Source organism: Odocoileus virginianus, chromosome 5 (assembly GCF_023699985.2).
Source record: "Odocoileus virginianus isolate 20LAN1187 ecotype Illinois chromosome 5, Ovbor_1.2, whole genome shotgun sequence".
NCBI classification, from domain to species: Eukaryota; Metazoa; Chordata; class Mammalia; order Artiodactyla; family Cervidae; genus Odocoileus; species Odocoileus virginianus.
Genome location: NC_069678.1, coordinates 32,816,418 through 32,840,751, shown reverse-complemented (window position 1 = coordinate 32,840,751; position 24,334 = coordinate 32,816,418). Strand labels below are relative to the sequence as shown.

General features: G+C 37.5%; 1 protein-coding gene across 5 annotated transcripts in view; it reads left to right on the top strand.

Moving 5' to 3' along the window:
• Nucleotides 1–24,334, top strand: part of SNX7 (sorting nexin 7) — a 726,766-nt gene that overhangs the window by 592,838 nt on the left and 109,594 nt on the right. For all 5 annotated transcript variants that reach the window (XR_011487786.1, XM_070467754.1, XM_020911952.2 and 2 more), the window contains 4 exons: nucleotides 13,087–13,269; nucleotides 20,195–20,305; nucleotides 20,652–20,816; nucleotides 22,999–23,197. Coding sequence is in view for 4 of the 5 variants with exons in the window: in XM_070467754.1 (XP_070323855.1) it covers nucleotides 13,087–13,269; nucleotides 20,195–20,305; nucleotides 20,652–20,816; nucleotides 22,999–23,197 (658 nt within the window). In the remaining variant the exon portion in view is untranslated. The remainder of the gene's footprint in view (nucleotides 1–13,086; nucleotides 13,270–20,194; nucleotides 20,306–20,651; nucleotides 20,817–22,998; nucleotides 23,198–24,334) is intronic.

The window sequence follows — 24,334 nt, the reverse complement described above, 5'->3', positions numbered from 1 at the left end:
ACCAGATGGCCTGCAAGACCCAAATTTACTATCTTGCCCTTTATGGAAAATATTTGCAGACTCTTAGTAATAGAATAATAACATTGCATCCACCACTAGCTTAGGAAATAAAGCATAACCTCAAATTTTGGTACAGATATGCCTCAGAGATATTGCAGGTTCAGTTTCAGACCGTCACAATAAAGCCAGTATTGCAATGAAATGAGCCACCTCGTTTTCGGTTTTTTGCAGTACATATGACAGTTATGTTTATGCTGCAGTCAGTTAAGTGTGCAAAAAATATACATACCTTAATTTAAAAATACTTTATTGCTAAAAATTATGTTAACCATAATCTAAGTTTTCAATGAACCGTAATCCTTTTACTGCTTGAGGAGCCTACCTCAGTTTTGGTGGCTGCTTCCTGATCAGGGTAGTGGTTGCTGAAAGTTGGGGTGGCTGTGGCAGTTTCTTAAAATAAGACAACAGAATGAGGTTTGCCACATCAATTGACTCTTCCTTTCACAAATGATTTCTCTGTAGCATACAATCCTGTTTGGTAGCATTTTACCCACAGAAGAACTTCTTTCAATGTTGGAGTCAGTCCTTTCAAACCCTGCCTCTGGTTTATCACTAAGTGTATCAATTTATGTAATATTCTAAATCCTTTGTCATGGTTTCAACAATCTTCACAGCATTTTCACCAGAGGTAGATTCCACCTCAGGAAACCACCTCGTTGCTCATCCATAAGAAACAACTTCTCATCCACTCATGTTTTATGATGACATTGTAGCAATTCCGTTACATCTTCAGGCTCCATTTCTAATTCCAGGTTTCTGTCTGTTTATACCACATTTGCAATTATTTCCTCCACTGAAGTCTTGAACCTCTCAAAGTCATCCAAGAGACTTGGAATCAACTTTTTCCAAACTCTGTGAATGTTTATGTTTTCACCTCTTCTCATGAATCACAGATGTTCTAGTGGCATCTAGAATGGTGAAATCCTTCCAGAAGGCTTTCACTTTCCCTTGCCCAGATCCATCAGAGAAATCACTGTCTATGGCAGCTAGAGCCTTGTGAAAGGTAGGCTTCAGTACATGTGCTTCAGTAATGTACTTCAGTAGTAAGTCTGAGAAGTCTTGGAAGTCTTTAATCTATGACCTGCAGAATCGTTGTATTGGTAAGAATGAAAACATTAATCTCATTGAATGTCTCCACCAGAGCTCTTGGGTGGCCAGGTGCATTGTCAATGAGCAGTAATCTTTTGAAAAGAACGTTTTTTCCTGAGCAGTAGGTCTCAACAGTGAGCTTTACAACCATATTGTAAACAGACGGGCTCTCATTTAGGCTTTGTGGTTCCATTTATAGAGCATGTGCATACTGAGTTGCTTCAGTCGTGACTCTTTGTGACCCCATGGGCTATATGTAGCCCACCAGGCTCTTCTGCCCATGGGATTCTCCAGGCAAGAATATTGGAGTGGGTTGCCATGCCCTCCTCCAGGGGCTCTTCCTGACCCCAGGAATTGAACCCTTGTCTCCTGTGTCTCTTGCATTGCAGGCAGATTCTTTACCACTGAGCTACTGGGAAAACCTCTTTTATAGAGCATAGGCAGAATCAATTTAGCATCATTTTTAAGGGCCTTAAGCTATTCAGAATAGTAAACGAGCATTGACCCCCAGCTTTGAGTTACCACCAGCATTAGCCACTAAGAAGCGCTTTAAAGCCAGACATTGACTTCTCTGCTCTAGCTATGAAAGTCTTAGATGGCATCTTCTTCCAACATAAGGCTGTTTCATCTTCATTGAAAATCTGTTGTTTAGTGTTGCCACCTTCATTAATGAACTTAGCTAGGTCTTTGGATAGTTTGCTGCAACTTCTACATTAGCAAATTGCTGCTTCACCCTGTATTTGTTTATGTTATAGAGATGGCTTCTTTCCTTAAAGCTCATAAACCAGCCTCTGCTAACTTCATATTTTCTTCTTCACCTCTTTCTTCCTCACCTCTTTCAGCCTTCGTGGAATTAAAGAGAGTTAAGGCCTTGCTCTGGATTAGTTTTTGGCTGAAAGGAATGTTATGGCTGAATCTTCTATCCAGATCGCTAATACTTTCTCCGTACCAGTAATAAGGCTGTTTTGCATTCTTATCTTCTGTGTGTTCACTAGAGTAGCACTTTAAATTTCCTTCAAGAACTTTTTCTTTGCATTCACAACTTGGCTAACTGGCACAGGAGACCTAGCTTTCAGCCCATCTTGATTTTCAGCATGCTTTCCTCACTAAGCTTGATTATTCCTGGTTTTTGATTTAAATTGAGTCTTGAGACTCTTCCTTTCGCTTCAGAAGGACTAATGGCTTCCTGCACTGAGTTGTATCCGACTCTTTGTGACCCCATGGACTGTAGCCCTCCAGACTTCTTTGTCCATGGCATATCCCAGGCAAGAATACTGGACTGGGTTGCTATTTCCTTCTCCAGATTTTCCTGACGCTGGGATCGAATGTGGGATTGAACCCATATTTCCTGCTTTGTAGGGAGAAAAACTGCTGAGCCACCAGGGAAGCCCATGATAGGATTATTACTTGACCTGTTTCAGTCTTGTATCTCAGGGAATAGGGAGGCTCAAGATGAGGGAGAGAAATGGGGGGACAACCAAAGGGGAAAGCAGTTAGAACACAAACTTTTATCAAGTTCATATCTTATATGGGCGTGGCTTGTGGTGTCCCAAAACAATTACAATAAGAGATCACTGATCACGGATTACCATAACATATAGTAATAATGAAAACATTTGAAGTAGTATTGCAAGAATTACCCAAATGTGACCCAGAGACATGAAGTGAGCAAATGCTGTTGGAAAAAATGGTACCTATAGACTTGTTCAATGCAGACTTGCCAAAACCCTTCAATCTGTGAAAAACATGGTATCTGTGAAGTACAGTAAAGTGAAGCAAGATAAAATGAGATAAACCTGCATTCTCTGTGTGATTTTCCCAAGATTCTCTCTCTTGCTTAAAAGAAAATAATAATTTGGGTTTTGTTTTTTTTCATTCATTTGGTTTTCATTTGGTTCTCATAAAAGTGATGGTCCTGAATGCAAAATGGTTTGACGTATGATATATAGACTTCATAGTGCAAAAGTGTTACACATTCAGTAAAACCATACTGTGAATTTTGATCTATTCTTGGGTAGTAGGAGATAAGCTTTCCTGGAGCTGGGCAGCAGCAGCGAGCCATAGCTCCCAGCCAGCCACACCATCACGGGGGGAACAACCATACACTTACAAACATTCTGTGCCTATACAGCCATTCTGTTTTTCACTTTCAGGCCACATTCGATAAAGTACATGAGCTACTCAACACTATAAGATTCAGCTCAGTTCAGTCGCTCAGTCTCCTCCGACTCTTTGAGGCCCCATGGACTACAGCACGCCAGGCTTCCCTGTCCATCACCAACTTCCGGAGCTTACTCAAACTCATGTCCATTGAGTCAGTGATGCCATCCAGCCATCTCATCCTCTGTCGTCCTGTTCTCTTCCTGGCTTCAATCTTTCCCAGCATATGGTCTTTTCCAATGATTCAGTTCTTTGCATCAGGTGGCCAAATATTGGAGTTTCAGCTTCAGCATCAGTCCTTCCAGTGAATATTCAGGACTGATTTCCTCTAGGATTGACTGGTTTTATCTCCTTGCAGTCCAAGGGGCTCTCAGGAGTCTTCTCCAACACCACAGTTCAAAAGCATCAATTCTTTGGCCCTCAGCTTCCTTTATAGTCCAACTCTCATATCCATACATGACTACTGAAAAACCATAGCTTTGACTAGACAGACCCTTATTGGCAAAGTAATGTCTCTGCTCTTTAATATGCTGTCTAGGTTGGTCATAACTTTTCTTCCAAGGAGCAAGCGTCTTTTAATTTCATGGCTGCAATCACCATCTGCAGTGATTTTGGAGCCCAAAAAGATAAAGTCTCTCACTGTTTCCATTATTTCCCCATATATTTGCTGTGAAGTGATGGGACCAGATGCCATGATCTTAGTTTTCTGAATGTTGAGTTTTAAGCCAACTTTTTCACTCTCCTTTTTCACTTTCATCAAGATTGGCTTTGCATTAGATGATTTTGCCCAACTGTAGACTAAAGTAAGTGTTCTTATCATATTTAAGATAGGCTAGGATAAGCTGTCATGTTCAGGAGGTTAGGTGTATTAAAAACTTTTTGAATTACAGTATTTTCAATTTTCAGTGGGTTTATAGGGATGTAACCCCACTGTAAGTTGAGGAAGATCTGTGTATGTATTTGAAGCAACATCTGTTAAAGATTTGTCTGAATTTTTACCTTGTATGGTTTAGGACTTTAAAAAATGATGTTGTCCTATATGAATTCTCTGATTTGCTTTTTTCCCTAATATTTAGCTTATAATTGAGCTTATATTTATCAATGGCCTTATATGAAGTTGTAGTTGATTTCCTATTTTCTTTAAAAGATTGCGTTTGTTTATTTGGCTGGATTGGGTCTCGGTTGTGGCAACGGGGTCTTTGTTGCATCATGTAGGTTCTTTCATTGTGGAGCAAGGATTCTCTAGTTATGGTGCCAGGCTCCAGTAGTTGTGGTACATGGGATCTTGGTTTGCTAACCAAGGATTGAACCCATGTACCCTGAATTGCGAGGCAGAGTCTTAACCCCTGGAGTACCAGGGAAGTCCCTGTGGTACTTTCATTGCTGTGTAGTATATGTAAACCTGCGTGCATACCACAATTTATCTATCTATTCTGGGCTGCCCTGAATGTGTTTGTAGTGCCTTAGGTTGTATGTACCACATGACAATGTTTTAACCATAGAGATTGTTGTATTCTTGTTTTAGATTTCTACTTAGTTTCATGGGAAACTGAAAAAGTGAATTCGGTGACAATGCCCAGTACGTTTGACTTACTGGCTGTTGTTGTTCAGTCTCCCAGTCGTGTCCGACTCTTTGCGACCCCATGGACTGCAGCTTGCCAGGCCTCCCTGTCCTTCACCATCTCCCAGAGTTTGCCCAAGTTCATGTTCATTGATTCGGTGATGCCATCCAGCCATGTTATCCTCTGATGCCCTGTTCTCCTTCTGCCCTCAATCTTTCCCAGCATCAGGGGCTTTTCCAGAGTCCTCTGTTTGCATCAGATAACCAAACTACTGGCGCTTCAGCTTCAGCGTCAGCATCGGTCCTTCCAGTGAACATTCAGGGTTGATCTCCTAAAGATCAGCCTACTGGCAGTTAGGGGGTGGTCAATTGCTGGCTCCTCTACTTATTAAAATAGCAGTTAGAGTTTGAACAAGTGATTTAACCTGATTCCTTGTTTGAAAACAAGAGGTAAAATAGCAACTCCTCAGTACTATTGTTACCTAGGTTAAAAAAAGGGAAGAAACAGCACATATCCTACAGGGTTATGGTAATGTTTGCATAACTCACATAAAGCCTTCAAGCAGACAGTGTCTATATACATCACATTTATTTGTCCCTTTTTATCCTCTTCTTGATCATCTGGAATCCAAGGTGAGATATGACCTCTCTGAGGTTACAAAGGAGAAAACTGAATCTCAGAAAATTAACATGACTTGACCAGGTTCACACAGCTAGTATATGTCTCAACTTGAATAAAGAATCTGCCTACAATACAGGAGACCAAGGTTCGAGCCCTGGGTTGGGAAGATCCCCTGAAGAGGAAATGGCAACCCCCTCCAGTTTTCTTGCTTGGAGAATCCTATGGGCAGAGGAGCCTGGTGGGCTACAGTCTGTGCGGTCACAAAGAGTCGGATACAGCTGAGCGACTAACACCATGACTGCCTAACCTTTTTCTTTTACCACTTTTCTTTTTGTCCAGAGGGGAAAATTTTATCAAATAAAATTATTTGTGACATTTCTATGGTTAATCTCTAACTTTATAGTGCAAAAACCCTGAAAAAGCCCAAGTATATTCAAGGCAACACTGTTAGAAAATAGAAAAAAAAAATGGATAAATAAATTATGATATATGCATACAAGGGTATATATACTGCATCGCACTGGAAATTATGTCAAACAAGATTATTGAGTGTTGTATGCCCCTTTATAGAACCCAACACAGGCTGGCTTTTCTCCCAATCACATTTTCAACAGTGTTCCACAGAAGGCCTTTCTAATTTTTATTATTATTATAAGCAGGCAGATTAGAAGGAGTTGTAAACCAAAACACAGCTGGTAAGTCTAAATTTAGGCCCATCAAGATGAGTGTCCCTCATAACAACATGGTTTCTCAAACTCCTTCCTTGTAAGTTGCATTTTACCAGATGTCTCTTGGTGTACATGTTTCTTGTACATCAGCAATTTTATTTGCATGGCCTTTTCATGCCAGTATTCTGATTTATCACACTTCTCACATTGATTTTTTTCCCCCCTCTGCTTGTAAAAAGAAAATAGCTGTTTGTGCACAGATGGTGGATGCAATTTAGTATTATCACAGTAATTCATGTTATATTTATGAGATGTTCTGGAGTTGAATCTTAGGGAGGGATATTAAGGAAGGACACCTCTCAGAGAGGTCATAGCTCACCTTTCAACCCGTTTCTTATGGAGTTCATCTCCTGAGCACTCAAATATTGGCAGGCCATTGTTTTAAATTTCAGCTGTGTATTTTATTTATTTCTGTAGTAGAACTTTGGAACCATCAAATAGCATTAAAGGAGGGAGGCAAAAACATTTCTCAGAAATTATTGAAGTTGATTGTTAACTGGTTAAAAGAAAAATGAATAGATCAAAGATGTAATGTTTTAATTATAATTTCTTCCTTCCTTTCTACCCTTACTTTCTTCTTTACACAATTATTGTGTACCATTCTGTATACAGAAGTGCTCTTCATTTGCTAGGGCTGACATGATGAAGTACCACAGACTAAGTGTCTGAAACAAACAGAAATTAATTTTCTCACAGTTCTGGAAGCTAGAAGTCTGAAATCAAGGTGTCAGCAGGGTTGGTTCCTTCTGAATGTGTGAGGGAAGGATCTCTTCCCTGCCTCTCCACTTGGCTTATAGATGGCTGTCTTCTCCCTGTATCTCATGACATGCATGTCTTTGTCCAAATTCCCCCCTTTTTGTAAAGATCACAGTCATATTGCATCAGGACCCACTTCAATGACCTCATTTTAACTCGATTTCCTCTGTGAAGCTCCTGTCCCTAAATAAGGTCACATTTTGAGGTGGCAGGGTTCAGAGTTCAGCATATGAATTTTGGGAGGACATGGTTCAACTCACAGCAGATACTTAAAATAAAACAAAAGTAACGACAAGGAAAACTTATCCTTATTTCATAAGTGAGTTTGTCAATAAATTGCAGCATGATGCTAGCGCAGTGCTAATGTCCGTTTATTTTAGGAAAGTCATTTACATGGTTTTTCTTATTGTGAATGTGCTAATTTGGAATAAGGAAAGAAGGCAGTGCCATCTTGGTTGTTTCCATGTCTTAGCTATTGTAAACAGTGCTGCCACGAATATCGGGGTGCACGTGTCTCTTTGAATTATGGTTTTCTCAGGGCATATGCCCATTAGTGGGACTGTTGGGTCATATGGTAATTCTATTTCAGTTTTTTAAGGAATCTCCATACTGTTCTCCATAGCAGCTCTATCGATTTACATTCCCGCCAATGGTGCAAGAGGGACCCCTTTTCTCCGCATCCGTTTGTAGATATTTTTAATGACGGCCATTCTGACTGATGTGAGGTGATACCTCACTGTAGTTTTTCTTTGCATTTCTCTAACCATGTGTATGTCTTCTTTAGAGAATTGTCTGTTTAGGTCTTCCACCCATTTTTTGAGCTCTGTGACAACCTAGAGAGGTGGGTGGTGGGAGGGCGATTCAGAAGGGAGGGGACGTAAGTATACCTGGGGCTGATTTCGTGTTGATGCATGGCAGAGACCAACACATACTGTAAAGCAGTTATCCTCCAAAGGTGGGTGGAACCTATCAAAAAAGAGAGAGAGAAAAAAAGGCAATGACTTCCTGCAACAATGTGACTGACTTCTCTATTATGCATATTCAGATTTTAGCCTGAAACCATCCCTAGATGTTTTGGTGCATTCCTCTGTGTGTGTGTGTGTGTGTGTCACTATGCTAGCTATAAGTATTCAGTGTTATTTAAGAAGTTTAAGCATGCAAATAATTTCCCCTCTGCTTTAATCTCTTGAAGGAAAAAAAAATGAAAAGATGTATTTTCACTGTCTGAAATATCATAAGATAAAGGACATATAACCAAATACAAAGAATGAACAAATGTATAAATGAAGTTGAGGGCAGGGGAAGGAAGAGAGAGAACTAGCAGGAGAAAGAGGCATGCATTATCCTGGAGGTGAGACCTTTGTTTGGAAAGAACAAATTTTAACGATCCATTTCTCCTGAAAAGCATCAACCACAAAAGGTTAAATGGAGTTCTTTTTGGTTAATTACTTCTTTGGATCTTCTCAAACACTTATTTTCTTCCCTTATTCATGTCCAAATGTAAATCTTTTAAGTATCCTCAGTGTATTTTCTTTCCTTTTTCTTTGAAGTGAATATAAAACTCTTTGAACAGTCAGTTTTATTGAGGTTTTAAGAATGTTTCTGAGTGATTCATAGTAATTTAAATCTTTCTACTGAAATCTTGGAGGTTGCTAAATTTCAGCCTGTAATTTTCTTCCTTTGCTAGATATTGAAGCATATTTTTATGACACCACACTACACTCATTGGAATTGTGAGCCTTTGTAAATTCATGCAGATCTTTCCCACGCTACAAAAGGATGCATTTTAAGCAGAAGAAATAGAATGCTAAATTATGTAGTAGGTAAAAGAAGTGGGTTGTGGTAAGTCAAGAGGGTGACTACAAAGAATGCCAGAGCACATGGTTGTATGCACTGTCAATGAAATTTAAAGCACATTTGCCCATCAAATTAAAATTTTTCAGCTTAGAAAGCTATTATTTATATGAAATGAATATTGAGAGAGATTTTTGTACTTGCTGATTGCATGTTTATTTGGAACCTCTAAATTCTGTTGTAATAGCTGCTTAGTATTCCATTGTGTTAGCATCCCATAATTTTGACAATCCCATTTTCTTGTGATTCTGGGCATATTTTTAAATTTCCTTTTTAACTATACAATTTTGATGAGTTCAGAAAAAAAAAAATCATACAATTAAATGTGTAATCCAAAGTCTTCTGCCAAAATGGCCCTAGATACTCTTTTAACTTATTACAATAGTTCTTACCGTTTATGAACACATTAGATACAGTGTTGACTGTCAACAATTAAAAATCATTCTGCAAAATAATACACATTTATTTTAGAATATTTATAAACATAGAAACTCAGACAGGAAAATATTAAACTCAAGAGGAATCCCGACACTTGAGATAACTTCTGTTAACTTTTTGGTATAACTTCCAAGTTCCTGAGCACATGCATATTATGAGTTGCTCCTTGTTACTTTTCCTCTCATACCCTCTGGCCCCCCTCTGTCAGAAACACATAAGCCCACATGCATGCATTAGAATCTAGTTAAATACAAATTTTATAAGCTGCTGCTTTCTCTTAATAACATACTGTGAACCTCTTCCCAAGTTTCTATATATTGTTCTAATACATTAATCACTTTACTGTATTCTATTATATGGGTAGACTTTATTGTATTCTATCATAGGGATATACTGTAATTTATCTTACTGAACTTTTGTTGCAAGACATTTATTATCTCCATGTTTTGTGTGTGTCTGATCAACTCAACTGTGATTCGTTTTCTGTTCCTTGGTCTAAATCATGTCTAACATGCATATATTTTCTAGCATTTATAGCTTATATCTTAAATTCCAGTCTTCTCTTAAAGGAACCAGAGCTCTTTGGATAAATGTCTGATTCCATGACTGGAGGCAGGGAAAATAAGTATAAGGTAAATCTGAAATATCTTGATGTGCCTGAAAATAAAGTGCTCAAGGAGTAATGAAGACATCATAAACACACAGATGCCAGTTTTAAGGGACTCCTACTAGGCAAGTTTTGGACACTTAGAGCATCACAATGAATTATATTAATGAATTATAACCCGTTGAGTAAAATAGGTCTCTGAGTCTATACTCATATAATTAATTGGCTAAATAAATACTCTTCATCCTCCTTTGTAGGAAATCTACTGATAATATCAAAATTGAAAAACTAGAAAAAGAGTATATGTGTTATTTTGAAATAAAGAATGTAACAAGGAACAAATATAGCTAAGAGTTCTGAATTTAATTCTAAGGAGTATGAACTGGTAATAGCAATACCAGAACATGGGATGCTGCATTTTTATTTTTAATTTGTTACATTTTATTTTAAGCCTTGTCGAATAATTTGACTTTTGAAAACTATGAATATATTTTTAAATTTTGAAATAATATCAGACTTGAAGTCTTGCAAGAATGCCACAAAGAATCTAGGTCTGTTGGTTGTTTACCATTTCCCAACATTTGCTTTCTGCCTCTCTGCAAATTGAGTAAATTGGAAACATATTTTATTTCTTATAATTAAATCTCTGTGTATTTTTGAAAACAGGGACTCTCTCCTACATAATTACAGTGTAAGTATCTTAATCAGGAAATTAACACTGACATAATACTATTAATATATTCTAATTCGCAGACCCTTTCAAAACTTTCCAGTTGTACCAAAGATAGCTCTTAGAGAGGAAAAAAACAAAGGTTCTCAAAGGTTCTCCTCCTCTGGTACAGAATCCAGTCTAAGATCCTGCGTTGCATGGCGGTTGTCTCTTAGATGGTGGTCAGCAGTCTGGAACGTTTTGTCTTCTTTCTTTTCTGTCATGGTATTAGCACGTCTCCTCTTCTCAAACATACTAATGCTTTTCTTCCTACTATCTTAATCTAACTGTATCACCATTTTTAGTTAAATTTGGGATTAAGAACAATTTATTTTTATTCACAGTCAAGGGTTGTGATGACTTGTGATTTTACATTTTCATTCTTTACGTTTTGTTTTCCTAAGAGTTCATCATTCATTCATTTATTCATGTTTTTAAGGCCCTCCCTTTTCCCCTGTCTTGTTTTCTCTTCCTTTTCACATTTTTTGCATCAGTTGTACTTGATTTACAAAGTCTAACATGGCATACTTCCTTTCATTTTGCTTAGATATAGCAGATATTCTGTCAGTCTCCTTTCCTTCTTTTCCTCTTTCTCTTCCCTTCCTCCCTCTCTTATTGTTTCCTCTTTATAACCTTGCCTTCTTGAAGTCTTTCAGCTCCTGTCTGTATAGGTTGTTCTCTAAGTCTGCTGCAAAGCTGTCAACCTGGGACATTCTCCCACTGTCATCCAAGGAATTTCCTTTAATTCTCTTCTCTGTTGAATCTCCTGCTTTTAGATCCTATTTCTTCTTTCTTGGTATATGCCCTTATTTTGGAAAAGCTAAGTCTTCTAAAGAATGGATGCATGGGAAGTCAGATTTTGAAATCTTTCACACCAGAAATGGCTTTATTTTTCCTGTATACTTGAATGACTGTTTTTCTGGCTATGAATAGTTCTAGGTAGGAAATATTTTCCTCTAAAAATTTTGAAGATACTAATTTATTATCATTTTGAGAAATCTGAAGGCATTCTGATTCCTGATGTTCCTGTTGTATTTTGCCTGTTTATATTCTTTCTGGAATTTAGGCTTTCCTAAATTTTTTTCCTAAGCTTTTAGGAATTAAAAAACCTCTCCGATTATGAAATGTCATGGTAATGGAAGCTTGTGGGAGCATTCCCCACCCCACCAATGTGTTGTTCATTTTGAAGAGGTCTGATAGACCCTGTCAATCTGGAAATACTTCAGTTTGGATTTACCTTCTTCATTTTCTGGAATTATTTTCACTCAGGTTCTATCTGCCTGGATCCTTTAATTTTTAAAAATATCTTCTTTTCCTTCTCATGTTCTTTTGGTCCAGTTTAGTTCCTGAGTTCTATCTTTGGAACTTTCTGTTGAGTTTTTATCCTTTCATCATATTTCAGCTTTCATAAGCCTTTTTTTTTTGGTTTCTCTACTGTTCTCTGAATTCTTAAAAAATATAAGACCGGTTTTCATTTATGAGTTTGATATCATTCTTCCCTCTCATGCTTTCCTCTGTTGGTAAAGCATTCTATTCTCTGTTCTGTCTGCCTCTCGTATTCTCTTTGTGAATCTTTCACCTCAGAGCCTGCCCACATGTTGAGATGTTTGGTGGTTCCTGCACCAGGTAACGAAAAGCCAAGTAGACAGTCAGCATGTTGCCTGGAAGGGGCTTCCTTGTGGGGTTAGTATGCAGAGGCGTGGCTGATTCCCCAGGGCACTGCGGCTGTGCGTTTTTTCTTGGAATGGTCAGCTAAGAGAGGTAAACCTGCAACTATTATGTACAGTTTTCCATCTTGCTGCCCTTTTCTTGGGGCCAAATGATGGGAAAGGACTGAATATCTTTCCATCTAGTATGTAAGACACTCCCATGGGCCTGTCTCTCCCTCCACCCTACCTGGTGTCCTTGAAATCAGAGGCACTCTGGTAAATTTCCAGTTTTCTGCAAAACTGGGGAAGAAAAGTCACCCGATTGCATGGGGTATGTGAGGGAATCTGAGGTGCCAGCTCTCTTTTCTTTTATGAGCTTTCCAGCCAATCCTCTCATTTAGCTTCCCCGCATTCTGTGTCCACAGGTTTCTGGTGCCTCTGCTTCTTCTGTCGTCAGTATGCCTCCTTCTTCCCAGTTAACCATCCTATCCTAGGTTTACTTTAGCTGTTTTGTTTTTTTTTTAGTGGTAGCTTTTCAGTTACCACTCAACCATCAGAGTTCCAGTCTCCAAAAGATAGTTTGCTTCATGCTTAGCCTATTTTTTTACTTTGAGGGTTTGTACCTTTATATGATTTTTGTCTTGTTTTTTATTTGTTTCCTTACTGTCATTTTTAAAGTGGGATTTTGTGAGGAAACAGAAATAAACATATATTTCCACATACTTTATTTAAGCAGGAGTCTAGCTATCCTTTTTGTTCTTGACATATTTGATTAGTATTTGTGGTGTCTAAGAAAAAGAGGATTTCAACTCTTTTCCCCCTAAACATTAATTTTTGAATGTTTTATTCATAGGATGCCTCATTGATGGACATGAATTCCTTCAGCCCTCTGATGCCGACATCCCCTTTATCAATGATAAACCAAGTCAAGTTTGAAGATGAGCCAGATTTGAAAGATCTTTTTATTACAGTCGATGAACCTGAAAGCCATGTTACTACAATTGAAACTTTTATTACTTATAGGATTATTACTAAGGTAAATATTTAATGAACATTTTCTTGACCATAGTTGCTTCTTTGAACGTTTAGAACTACTTTTTGTTCACTTTGACACTCAAGTTAGAGAATTTTAGCAGAATTAAGTGCTGGTCTTTCAGCCATTTTGAATAAGACATTGCATCTTATCTATCTGTCACTTGTCCTATATGAATTTGGATTAACTTGGGTACCAGTCACTTGTATTTTAGCAGTTGTGCTTCTTAAAATAGGAACATTTTAATGTTTTAGTTTAAAGATTATAAAGAAACATATCTGGGAAAGAACTTTTGTTAATAAAGAAAACAACTGGTTCAAAACGTAACTCAGTATTCTGTTTTCACATTTCTTCTGAAGATTACAAAAATTTTTTTCATTTGTTTTCCAAATAAGAGCACATGGTGGGATTTCCCTGGTGGTCCAGTGGTTAAGAAACCGCCTTCCAGTGCAGAGGGACATGGGTTCAATCCCTGGTCAGGGAACTAGGATCCCACATGCTGTGGGGCACCGAGGCCCATGCGCTGCAACTAGAGAGCCTGTGTACGGCAGCAAAGACCCAGCAAAGCCAAAAAGAAAAAAAAAAAAGCAAATGGTTACTTTATTTCTTTATCTTATATATGAGATGCTTTTAGTTGTTAAGTGATGCAGAGGCAGAACAGATCTGGAACCCAAGTCTCCTTAATCCTCAGACAAGGCTCTGTAAAATGACAGCTTACACTAACAAAACAGCCAAATAGTATAATCTTTTTTGCGATTATAATCTTTGTGTAACAGCAGCCTTAAAGAATTCTGTTTATAAGTTATAACATTTTGTTTGTGAATTCTCACTCTCTGACTCTGGAAGTGCATGCCTTTTGTAGCTGAATATCTTTTGGACCCTCCACATATAATCACTTCTCTTAGTACAGCCTGCTAATTATGTTGTACTAAGATGTGTGTATCTCAGCTCTTCACTCAGATTCTTAAAATCTTCCCTTGACTCCTCATTTCCTACAGAATAAGGTGCAGACTCCTTTGTATGACATTCAGAGACTCTCTCAGTCTGAAGCCAGCCTACTATATACGACTTGCCTCTTACTGCCTACTTTTAATACCCCTGCTCTTCACTCTCATAGAACTACCTCTTTTATCTGAATATTCTAGGGTATTTCTTGCTCTCATTACTTTGCATATGCTGCTGCTTCTGTCTGATATGCCCTTCCCACTTTCAGACAGAAGAACTACTGTTTATTTTTCAAGATGCAATTTGAAACGATGCTTACCCCCTCTGCTCCCACAAGCTAAAAATCCTCTTTCTACTGTTTGCTCACACTGTTCTAACTGAACTAAAGAAAATAAGATATGACAGTGTAGCAAAGAAATGAAAAGCCTCGGCCTAATCCTTCTAAGCCTCAGGTTTTTTTTTTTAATCTTTAAAACTGAACTGAAAATAGGACCTGGTTTTGTACAGTTGCTGTAAGAATTAATTTAGGATGGGTACTCAATGTGAAACACTTAACAGGGTGCCTGACACATGGTAAGTATTCAGTATTTGCTACCTGCCTGTGTGTATGTCAGTAACACGTGTGGTTTTTATTTATTCCCACTGAGTCTGTGAGCTTCTCAAGGCAGGTAATTGTATCTTAGATTATCCATAATTGTGAACACAGTCCTTGGGATATAGCACCTAAGTCATTTAACCTTTCGGTGAGTGGGTGAGTGAAGACATTTATAGTGTCAGAGCCCTGTCGAAAGGCCGCAGAGCAGGACAGCATGAAGTAGAACCTTCTTGTCCCCTTTTCTTGCTGTTTAATTAAGCTCTGTGTGCTTGGTTAACTGGTTTGTAAATAAGATAATAACACTAACTAACCGGATCTTTGTGAATATTCCGTGTGTTATTACAGACACATTGCTAACAGCAGAGCCATGTTTCTCCTGTTACTGCTATTATAATCATCATCATCTATTTCCATTATCCTTTCTAGCGAAGATTTTGTGACTGGATGATTTCCCCCTCATTTATTTCTTGCAGTAAGACACTTTATAAGCCATCCTATAGATTTCATTCTGATCACAGACATACTGTTCTTAGGAGTTATCTGTATTGCATCATGCTTTAAATGTGCTGCTTTTATAGTAGTAGTAGTAGGGATAGTGATAATATACTGTGTTAAACTGACTTTTATTGTGGGACTGCTTTCTGCCAGGCAGTGTTCTAACCACTTGATACATATTAATATTAACTCATCTGAAGCTTACAACAATCCTAGATCTTATGATTTACCCCCATTTTGCGGGTGAGGACACTGAAACTTAAAACTTGCCAAAGGTTACACAACATAGTCATTAGCTGAGCTAAGATTTAAATCTTTAGACAGTTTATTTTTATACTATATAGAGAGCTTCCCTCGTGGCTCAACTGTAAAGAATCCGACTGCAGTGCAGGTGATGCAGCTTCGATCCCTGGGGCAGGAAGATCCCTTGGAGAAGGAAATGGCAACCCACTCCAGTATCCTTGCCTGGGAAATCCCATGGACAGAGGAGCCTGACAGGCTCCAGTCCACGGGGCCGCAAAGAGTTAGACATGACTTAATAACAACAATAACAGCAAAACTATATAGATTTTCATTATACTTTTGTGCATCTGTATGTGATTGTGGCAGACTATCTTTCAGCTTAACTGTTATAAAGTATGTCCCTTTGTTATACATTTGGTTAATTTTACTGCTTCCAGTGGCCACAGGACTGAAAAGGTCAGTGTTCATTCCAATCCCAAAGAAAGATAATGCTCAAATTATGCTCAAACTACTGCACAATTACACTCATCTCACATGCTAGTAAAGTAATGCTCAAAATTCTCCTAGCCAGGCTTCAGCAATATGTGAACCATTAACTTCCAGATGTTCAAGCTGGTTTTAGAAAAGGCAGAGGAACCAGAGATCAAATTGCCAACATCTGCTGGATCATCGAAAAAGCAAGAGAATTCCAGAAAAACATCTATTTCTGCTCTATTGACTATGCCAAAGCCTTTGACTGTGTGGATCACAATAAACTGGAAAATTCTGAAAGAGATGGGAATACCAGACCACCTGAACTGCCTCTTGAGAAATCTGTATGCAGGTCAGGAAGCAACAGTTAGAACTGTACCTGGAACAACAGACTGGCTCCAAATAGGAAAAGGAGTCCATCGAGGCTGTATATTGTCACCCTACTTATTTAACTTATATGCAGAGTACATCATGAGAAACGCTGGGCTGGATGAAGCACAAGCTAGAATCAAGATTGCTGGGAGAAATATCAATAACCTCAGATATGCAGATGACACCACCCTTATGGCAAAAAGTGAAAAGGAACTAAAGAGCCTCTTGATGAAAGTGAAAGAGGAGAGTGAAAATGTTGGCTTAAAGCTCAACATTCAGAAAACTAAGATCATGGCATCCGGTCCCATCACTTCATGGCAAATAGATGGGAAACAGTGGAAACAGTGACAGACTTTATTTTGCGGGGCTTCAAAATCACTGCAGATGGTGACTGCAGCCGTGAAATTAAAAGACGCTTACTCCTTGGCAAGAAAGTTATGACCAACGTAGACAGCATATTAAAAAGCAGAGATATTACTTTGCCAAGAAAGGTCCGTCTAGTCAAGGCTATGGTTTTTCCAAGTAGTCATGTATGGATGGAAGAGTTGGATTGTAAAGAAAGCTGAGCGCAGAAGAATTGATGCTTTTGAACTGTGGTGTTGAAGAAGATTCTTGAGAGTCCTTTGGACTGCAAGGAGATCCAACCAGTCCATCCTAAGGGAAATCGGTCCTGGCTGTTCATTGGAACGAGTGATGTTAAAAATCAAACTCCAGTATTTTGGCCACCTGATGCGAAGAGCTGACTCATTTGAAGAGACCCTGATGTTGGGAAAGATTGAGGGCAGGAGGAGAAGGGGATGACAGAGGATGAGATGATTGGATGGCATCACTGACTCAGTGGACATGGGTTTGAGTAAACTTTGGGAGTTGGTGATGGACAGGGAGGCGTGGCGTGCTGCAGTTCATGGGGTCGCATAGAGTTGGACACGACTGAGTGACTGAACTGAACTGAGTATATAAACTGTACCTATATATACTAAAATATGTATTACAGATACAAAAATATTAACTTTTAGTAGATGTATATTGCATTAGCAAACAGTCTTTTCTTTGTTATTTACTTAGTATCACTTATTTACTGATATATTTATTAAAGTTCTGTTGAGTGCCAGTTATGTTTCAGGCACCATGTTGTATGTTGAGACTATGCCAGCAGTTGAGACAGACCCTCTGCTTTTGTAGAGTTTTCAGTACGGGGGGGCATGGCGTTGATAATGGATATTAAACAATTGTATGTCTTATTAGTTAATTATAGTTATCAATATTGTGACAGAAAAATACAGAATTTTATGAGCATGGTTGTTGTTGGTTTTCACAGCAGGTACTCCATCTAATTAGGAGATTCAGGGATGGCTACCCTGGGAAAGTTTTCATTTTATAAACATTTATATTCATGGACACTAAGATTATAAGGATACATGCACATACTCTTGTGCCTACGTGTAAACTGTCAGTCCCCTACTTAGGAATACTTAAGAGTACCATGACTATAAATAATTTTATCAGGAAGCCCACATTCCTGGCATCCCCTTATGAGAAATGACCCTGGTTCTCCAGGTTGAAATATCCAAAGTAACTGCTCTGAAGAAATACTTTGTTTAAGAGATCTAGAGATGTGCCTTGCCTTAGGACATGTGGGAGTAAGAACTCAAGAGGTTTAATAAAGGTTTGCCCTCTCACATCCTCATCATGAAGATAAACTCATAAATGTCTGCCGGCATGTGTCAGTAGTTGGTGATTAAAATCTATTCTTGATTCTAAGTTCATTTCCCTCAGAAAAATAGTTTTCTAAATCCTCAGATTTTAGAGTAACTATTTGCCCATGACTGAAGGTCAGTATTTGCTGAATAAATGCATTTTGAGGTATAGTCTTTTAGTCCTAAACTTCAAGTACCCAGGCTCTTACGGTCAGACATGAAAAATTTAACACCCTTTATGGTTTACCTTCCTTGGGAAAATGTATTCTAGATTAGAAAAGAGATAAAGCTTCCAAACAGTAGGAAAATTTGGTGACAAATTTCCAACTTAGAAAGGACTTGTGTTCTAAAAAGTCGTTTTGGAGGACAAATACTATGTAACTTATAACCCTTTAGAAGTCCAATGAAGTCTTAGAGTAGGAAGAACGAATGCACTGTCCTCAAGGTTTCTGCTTATTCTTGTCTTTCTTCTCTTTATTGTGCTATGTTAGAGAACTCTTAAGTCACTGGCAGGGTGATGACGACAGAAGCAACCAATTATTTGACTTGATTTTATATCTTCTTGTTGCTGGAATTTATACAAGTTTCTTTTGTGTCAACTTGAAGTTTTGGGAATTCTTAAGGACATGTAATGTTCAGTCTTATTTTAACTTCACAGTGTTTGAGTGTTTTTATTGTTAATTATGGCAACTTATTTTTTCTTGGAAATTGGTAGTAAACCTGTAGACATGTACCTGGTATGAATAGGTGTCAGTGAGTATTGTTTAACAAGTTACTTTAACCATGTTTTGTGTATATGGGTATGTATGCATGTATGTGTATTTGCATATATATGTACACATACCAACTTGTATATATATTGTTAAACTGTGTTTCCACTAGATTTAGTTGGCCTATTTTTACCACTTCCACAATTTGTACCATTTTGCATAATAGATTTTGTAGTTTTTTTTGAACATGTAGTTCCTTAGACTTCTGCATCTCATTTACCTCTACTTTTTCCCACTAAAAAGGGAGTGTTTTGCTAAGATATATTTTATGATATTCTAAACATTCACTTTATGAGAATAAACCTTGGCAAGTATAGCTTTTGTGAACTTTATTTTATGACAATTAAGATTGCATCTTATTTTGACTTGAACTGCTTAATTTTACAATTGTGTTCATCTGTGTGGGTGATTGATAATTCTGGTGAGTGTGAAATAATGTAATGTGTTATTTATTCCATATTTACTCCTCCAGGAAAATCTCAAACAATATTTCTGTATAATTTTCTTAAAAACGATTTAAGTGACTTTTTTTCTTATAAGAGGTGAGTGTGCATTGTCTAAGCTGTTTTTGTGTTTGGCTTGTAATTCAGGTAATAGAGGTGAGGTTGATATTGTGCCCATGTTCTTCTTGTCATATGTGTTGGAATAGATTCTGGTTTGTTGAGAACAGATATTTTAATGTGTTTGCTTAACTTTTAGGAGTTTAGGCATATAGTTCAAAATTCCTTGAGGAATGACAGAAAGATTTGCTTTTCACATTAAATTTCCATTAATAACATTTTTAAACAGTGGTAAAATCACTCTGGTTAATGTTAGAATTTTCAAATACTAAAAGCAAATTTTAGCAAAGCAATTCGTTTGAGCATATTCCAAGGAAACATTTTTTTTCTCAGTTATGTTCAGGTTATTTTTCCAAGTTGCAAAAATAGGACTTTCCTCAAATTCTGAATTTTGATCATCTTGAGAAATGAAATATATTGGAAACCTAAAGTCAGAACACACTTTCTTGTTAGCAAGAAAGTCATGCCAAAGATAATAGTAGTTAAAATCTTGTGGAAGACAGATGGTGGCTCTGAGACAGATTTTTCAGTTTGGATTTTAAATTTGAGCGTGATGTTTGCTTTCTTTCTGGGAATACTGGAAAGTTTGCTTTGTTGCTTCTGCTACATGAATTGATGACTGCAAAAGAAAAAAAAATGTACAGGCTGACAAACACTGAATAATTAGAATTTGTTAGTTTTTCTTAGAGACCCATTTATTTCAGAATGTCTAAAATAACATTAGGCAAATGTCTTCTGTCTTATATTGCATGTGCTGTTATTTTTTCCTACTTTCTTCAGACATCTCGTGGGGAATTTGACTCCAGTGAATTTGAAGTTAGGAGACGTTATCAAGATTTCCTTTGGTTGAAAGAAAAACTTGAAGAAGCACACCCAACTCTGATTATTCCAGTACGTTTACATTTTTTTTTTTTTTTCATGGAATAGCTGCCATTTTGTCTTGTGAATCATTAGAATGTCTTAACACCCAATTTCAGACCTTTGATTCAGTGCAATTCATTTATCTGGGAAACATTTGTTTTTAAACTTTTCAATCTATGTACAGATTTGTTTTTTTAAACTATTGTAATGTGTTAAGATTTTCTGGTATTTGGCTCTAGCATTGTGAATTTTGAAAAATTATTTTTATAAGAAATGATCACATGTTCAAATAGTCTTCCAAAAAGAAAAAGTGTAGAATTCCTTATAATCCTGTGCCACAAAATGCTCAGATACCTTTTTATTTTTTTTGCCCTAGCCATTGCCAGAAAAGTTTATAGTGAAAGGAATGGTGGAACGCTTTAATGATGACTTCATTGAGACTCGCAGAAAGGCATTGCACAAATTTTTGAACCGAATTGCTGATCATCCGACTTTAACATTTAATGAAGACTTTAAAATTTTTCTTACTGCAGAAGCTTGGGTAAAAAATTTTAATTTATACTCATATAATCCTTCAGTATTTGTACATGTAGTAGGTTGTATACTTCCTCTATTTACGTTTTTAAATCAGGTGGTAGTAACCTTGAATTAAGATGGAGTTTTAAACATTTAAGAAATATCCTTCAGATACAGCCCTGTATCAGGTCTACATACGAACATTATGAAAATAATATACCTTTCTCACATATACATCCTCATATTTCTCTTGGTAGCTGATATATTTTTTAAACTGCCGGGGTTCTCCTTGCATATAGCTAATACTGAAAATATAAAAACATTTTAAAATTGACACTGTTTTGAGTAGTAATGAGTCAGAGTTTTTCAAGTTAAAAGTTTTTTATTAATAGATGGATGAATGGATTAATAGCTAATATAATTTTCTTACCTTTCCTTCAATTACCTAGTTTTAGAGGATCTAATTTCTAATACAGATTCCTTTTATATTCCTTTTATTTTTTTTCTTTCCTTCTATTAAGATATAATTCACCAAGAAAGATGATAGGTAGGACAGACTGTCAATATCAAATACTTACTGACCAATGTTGAGTTTTCTGTCTCTCAGTTGTTGCCAAAGTGTTGAAGCTAAAGAAGTGATTCATCTCAATTTTGACAGTACTTGGTGTCTGGAAGCCCTGTGTGACTTATGTGAGAAGAATTTGTGGCCTGACTCCAGACCCTTAGAAGCTGTTAGAAACATTCTCTACAGTCAGCAGTTGCAGTAACAGCTTGCTAGTTGTGACTTGTGCTCTTTCTGATAATATTTACTCTATCAAATGATGCAGTAGCCCTCCTGAATAGATGTACTGCCTGGTCCAGGGTGGCATTTGTTATTATATTCTTTGCACACAAAATCATACTGACTTGGAAATTAACAAATTTATATGTTATTTTGGGTAAGACCTTCAGGAAAGAAGATCTTATAAAGATAATATATTATTTAATATTTGAGTGAATATTACATAATATTGTTTTTATCTATAGGTCTGGTAGTCAGCATTGTTATTTATAGATTTTTGTGCCTGTGTGAATGTTTATGTTACACTTTGACGTTGTTACTCTTCAGTAACAATGCTGACTGCCAAATCCACAGATAAAAATATTATTATGTATTATTTATCCAAATATTAAATAACATATCTTTCTCCAGATCGTCTTTGATCTCAAACCGATGTTTCAGTAAGTGCTGTACCCATTGTCAGAATCCCTTGTCTTTCTTGGTGTTCTTTTTTAGTAGACCACACTTCTCAAGGGATACTTCTGTGCAGTGTATCCTTTTATAACATTTCTACTTTGCAAATCTGTAGCAAACTCTCCTAAATTAACTGTGAACCATCTATTACATATTTTATTAAAAATCTTTCTCCAAAGACAACCAGTCAATTGAGAAAGTATAACAGTTTATCCAGTTAAGTTGGTTGCAGAGCTATGGTCAGGGAGTTTATTTCCCAACTTATTCCAGTGACTTTAAGAAAGCAGAGCCAGTTAGTGCTTAGCAATGAAGCCTTTGGGGTCAGACTCCCAGAACTTCAATCCCTACCCACTAATTCATTGCTCTTGGACCTTGAGCAAGCTTCTTTAACCTTCCTTTGCTTCTGTTTTCTTCTGTACAATGAGGATAATAATAGAACCTGTTTCATAGTGTTATTGTGAGTGATGTATATAAACATGCAGGTATAGTGCCAATAACATTAAGCTCTTAATAAATGCTAGCCGTTATTATAACTAAAAGATTAACAAAGTTTCCCAATTTTTCTTCCCAGGGAGTAGCTTAGACCCTGAGAGATATTTTTCTCAATCATTTTTCTAAATTCCTGTTAATAAAATACAGGTTTCATCTCATATCATTCTTCATATCTTCTCCAGTATCTCTGTAGGTGCAGTTCCCTCTGTTATACCTTGCTGATTGAAGGATCTGAGAAAACATGATTACATGTTTTACAGGAGCACTTTGGAAAAGAATGTTATCTAGGAGACTGAGCCTTAGAGAAAAGACTGTGTGCCCTAACTCATCTGCTTCAAATTAACATGAAATAAAAAAGATGTATATGGAACCTTTTTATCATCTTTATTCTTCTGATTAGATTTCTTTTTTCTGTTGTTGGATCTTAGAATATTATTGTTTGCTTCATCACTGATGTTTTATTATTTTTTTTTGTTCCTAGGAATTCTCTTCTCACAAGAAGCAAGGGCCTGGATTACTCAGCAGGATGGGACAGTCAGTCAGAGCGGTTGCATTGTCAATGAAAGGAGTTAAAAGTCGCCCTGAGGAGTTCATGGAAATGAATAACTTCATTGAAATATTTAGCCATAAAATAAATTTGATAGATAAAATATCTCAGAGAATCTACAAGGAAGAACGGGGTATGTAGAACTGCTAAACTGTGATCTCAAAGTTGTTGCATTTCTGATGAATCTTTTCCATTTGCTGGTGTGGTAAGGCAGGATCAACTTAGCATTTCTTTTTGGTCACTCTTAGGATTTCTGTCTCTGCTTACAGTGCCCATCTGTTATTGCATGCTGTTTACTGTATCTAATTAGGGCCCTTAGCATATTCATCATAGTTGTTTTCAAATCATGCTCTCATTCTAGCATCTTTGCCACATCTGGTTCTGATGCTTGCTCTCTCTCTAAATTGTTTTTTGCCTTTTAATATGTCTTGTAATTTTTTTTCCCCCCTGGTAGCCAGACATGATGTACTCATAAAAGTGAACAGGCCTTTAGTAATGTGGTGGCCGAGGTATGGGGAGGGGAAGCCTTCTGGAGACCTGTGGTTAGGTCTCAGTCCTTTCGTGAATCTGTGCCTCTGGACCACTGTGAGCCTCACAGAAGTTCAGGGTTTTTGCTTCCCCCTCTTAGTTGAGACAGGATGACCAGGGTGTGCTCAAGTTAGGTGTTTCCCTTCCTCCAGCTCAACTGTGTTTAGTCAGTCAGTCGTGTCTGACTCTTTGTGACCCCATGGACTGGAGCCCACCAGGCTCCTCTGTCCATGGGGATTCTCCAGGCAAGAATACCGGAGTAGGCTGCCATGCCCTCCTCCAGAGGATTTTCCCAACCCAGGGATCGACCCCAGGTCTCCCACATTGCAGGCAGGTTCTTTGCCCACTGAGCTACCAGGGAAGCTACCAGGTCAGTTAGGCTCTGATGATACCCCACCAGGTTATGCTCTGGGTAACCAGTTTCCCACGAGGGAAGGCCTTGTTATGAAGAACCCTGGCTATTAGGTAGAGTACCCTGGTTATTACAAAACGGCTTATTTTCTCACCTCCTGCAGAAAGCAGAAGTAATTTTTACCTAATATTTACTGTGCAGGCTTTTGGAGGTAAATCTGACAATATTGTAAGATTTCACCCATGGCTGGGTTTCTCTGGAGTTTTTAACTCCTTGAATTGTCCATACTAAGACTCCAGCAGTTCATCATTGACAGTTTCAGTTTCCCAACCTGGGCATTGGCTCGGCATTCCTCTCTCTTTCTTCTTTTTAAAAATTTTTATTGGAGTA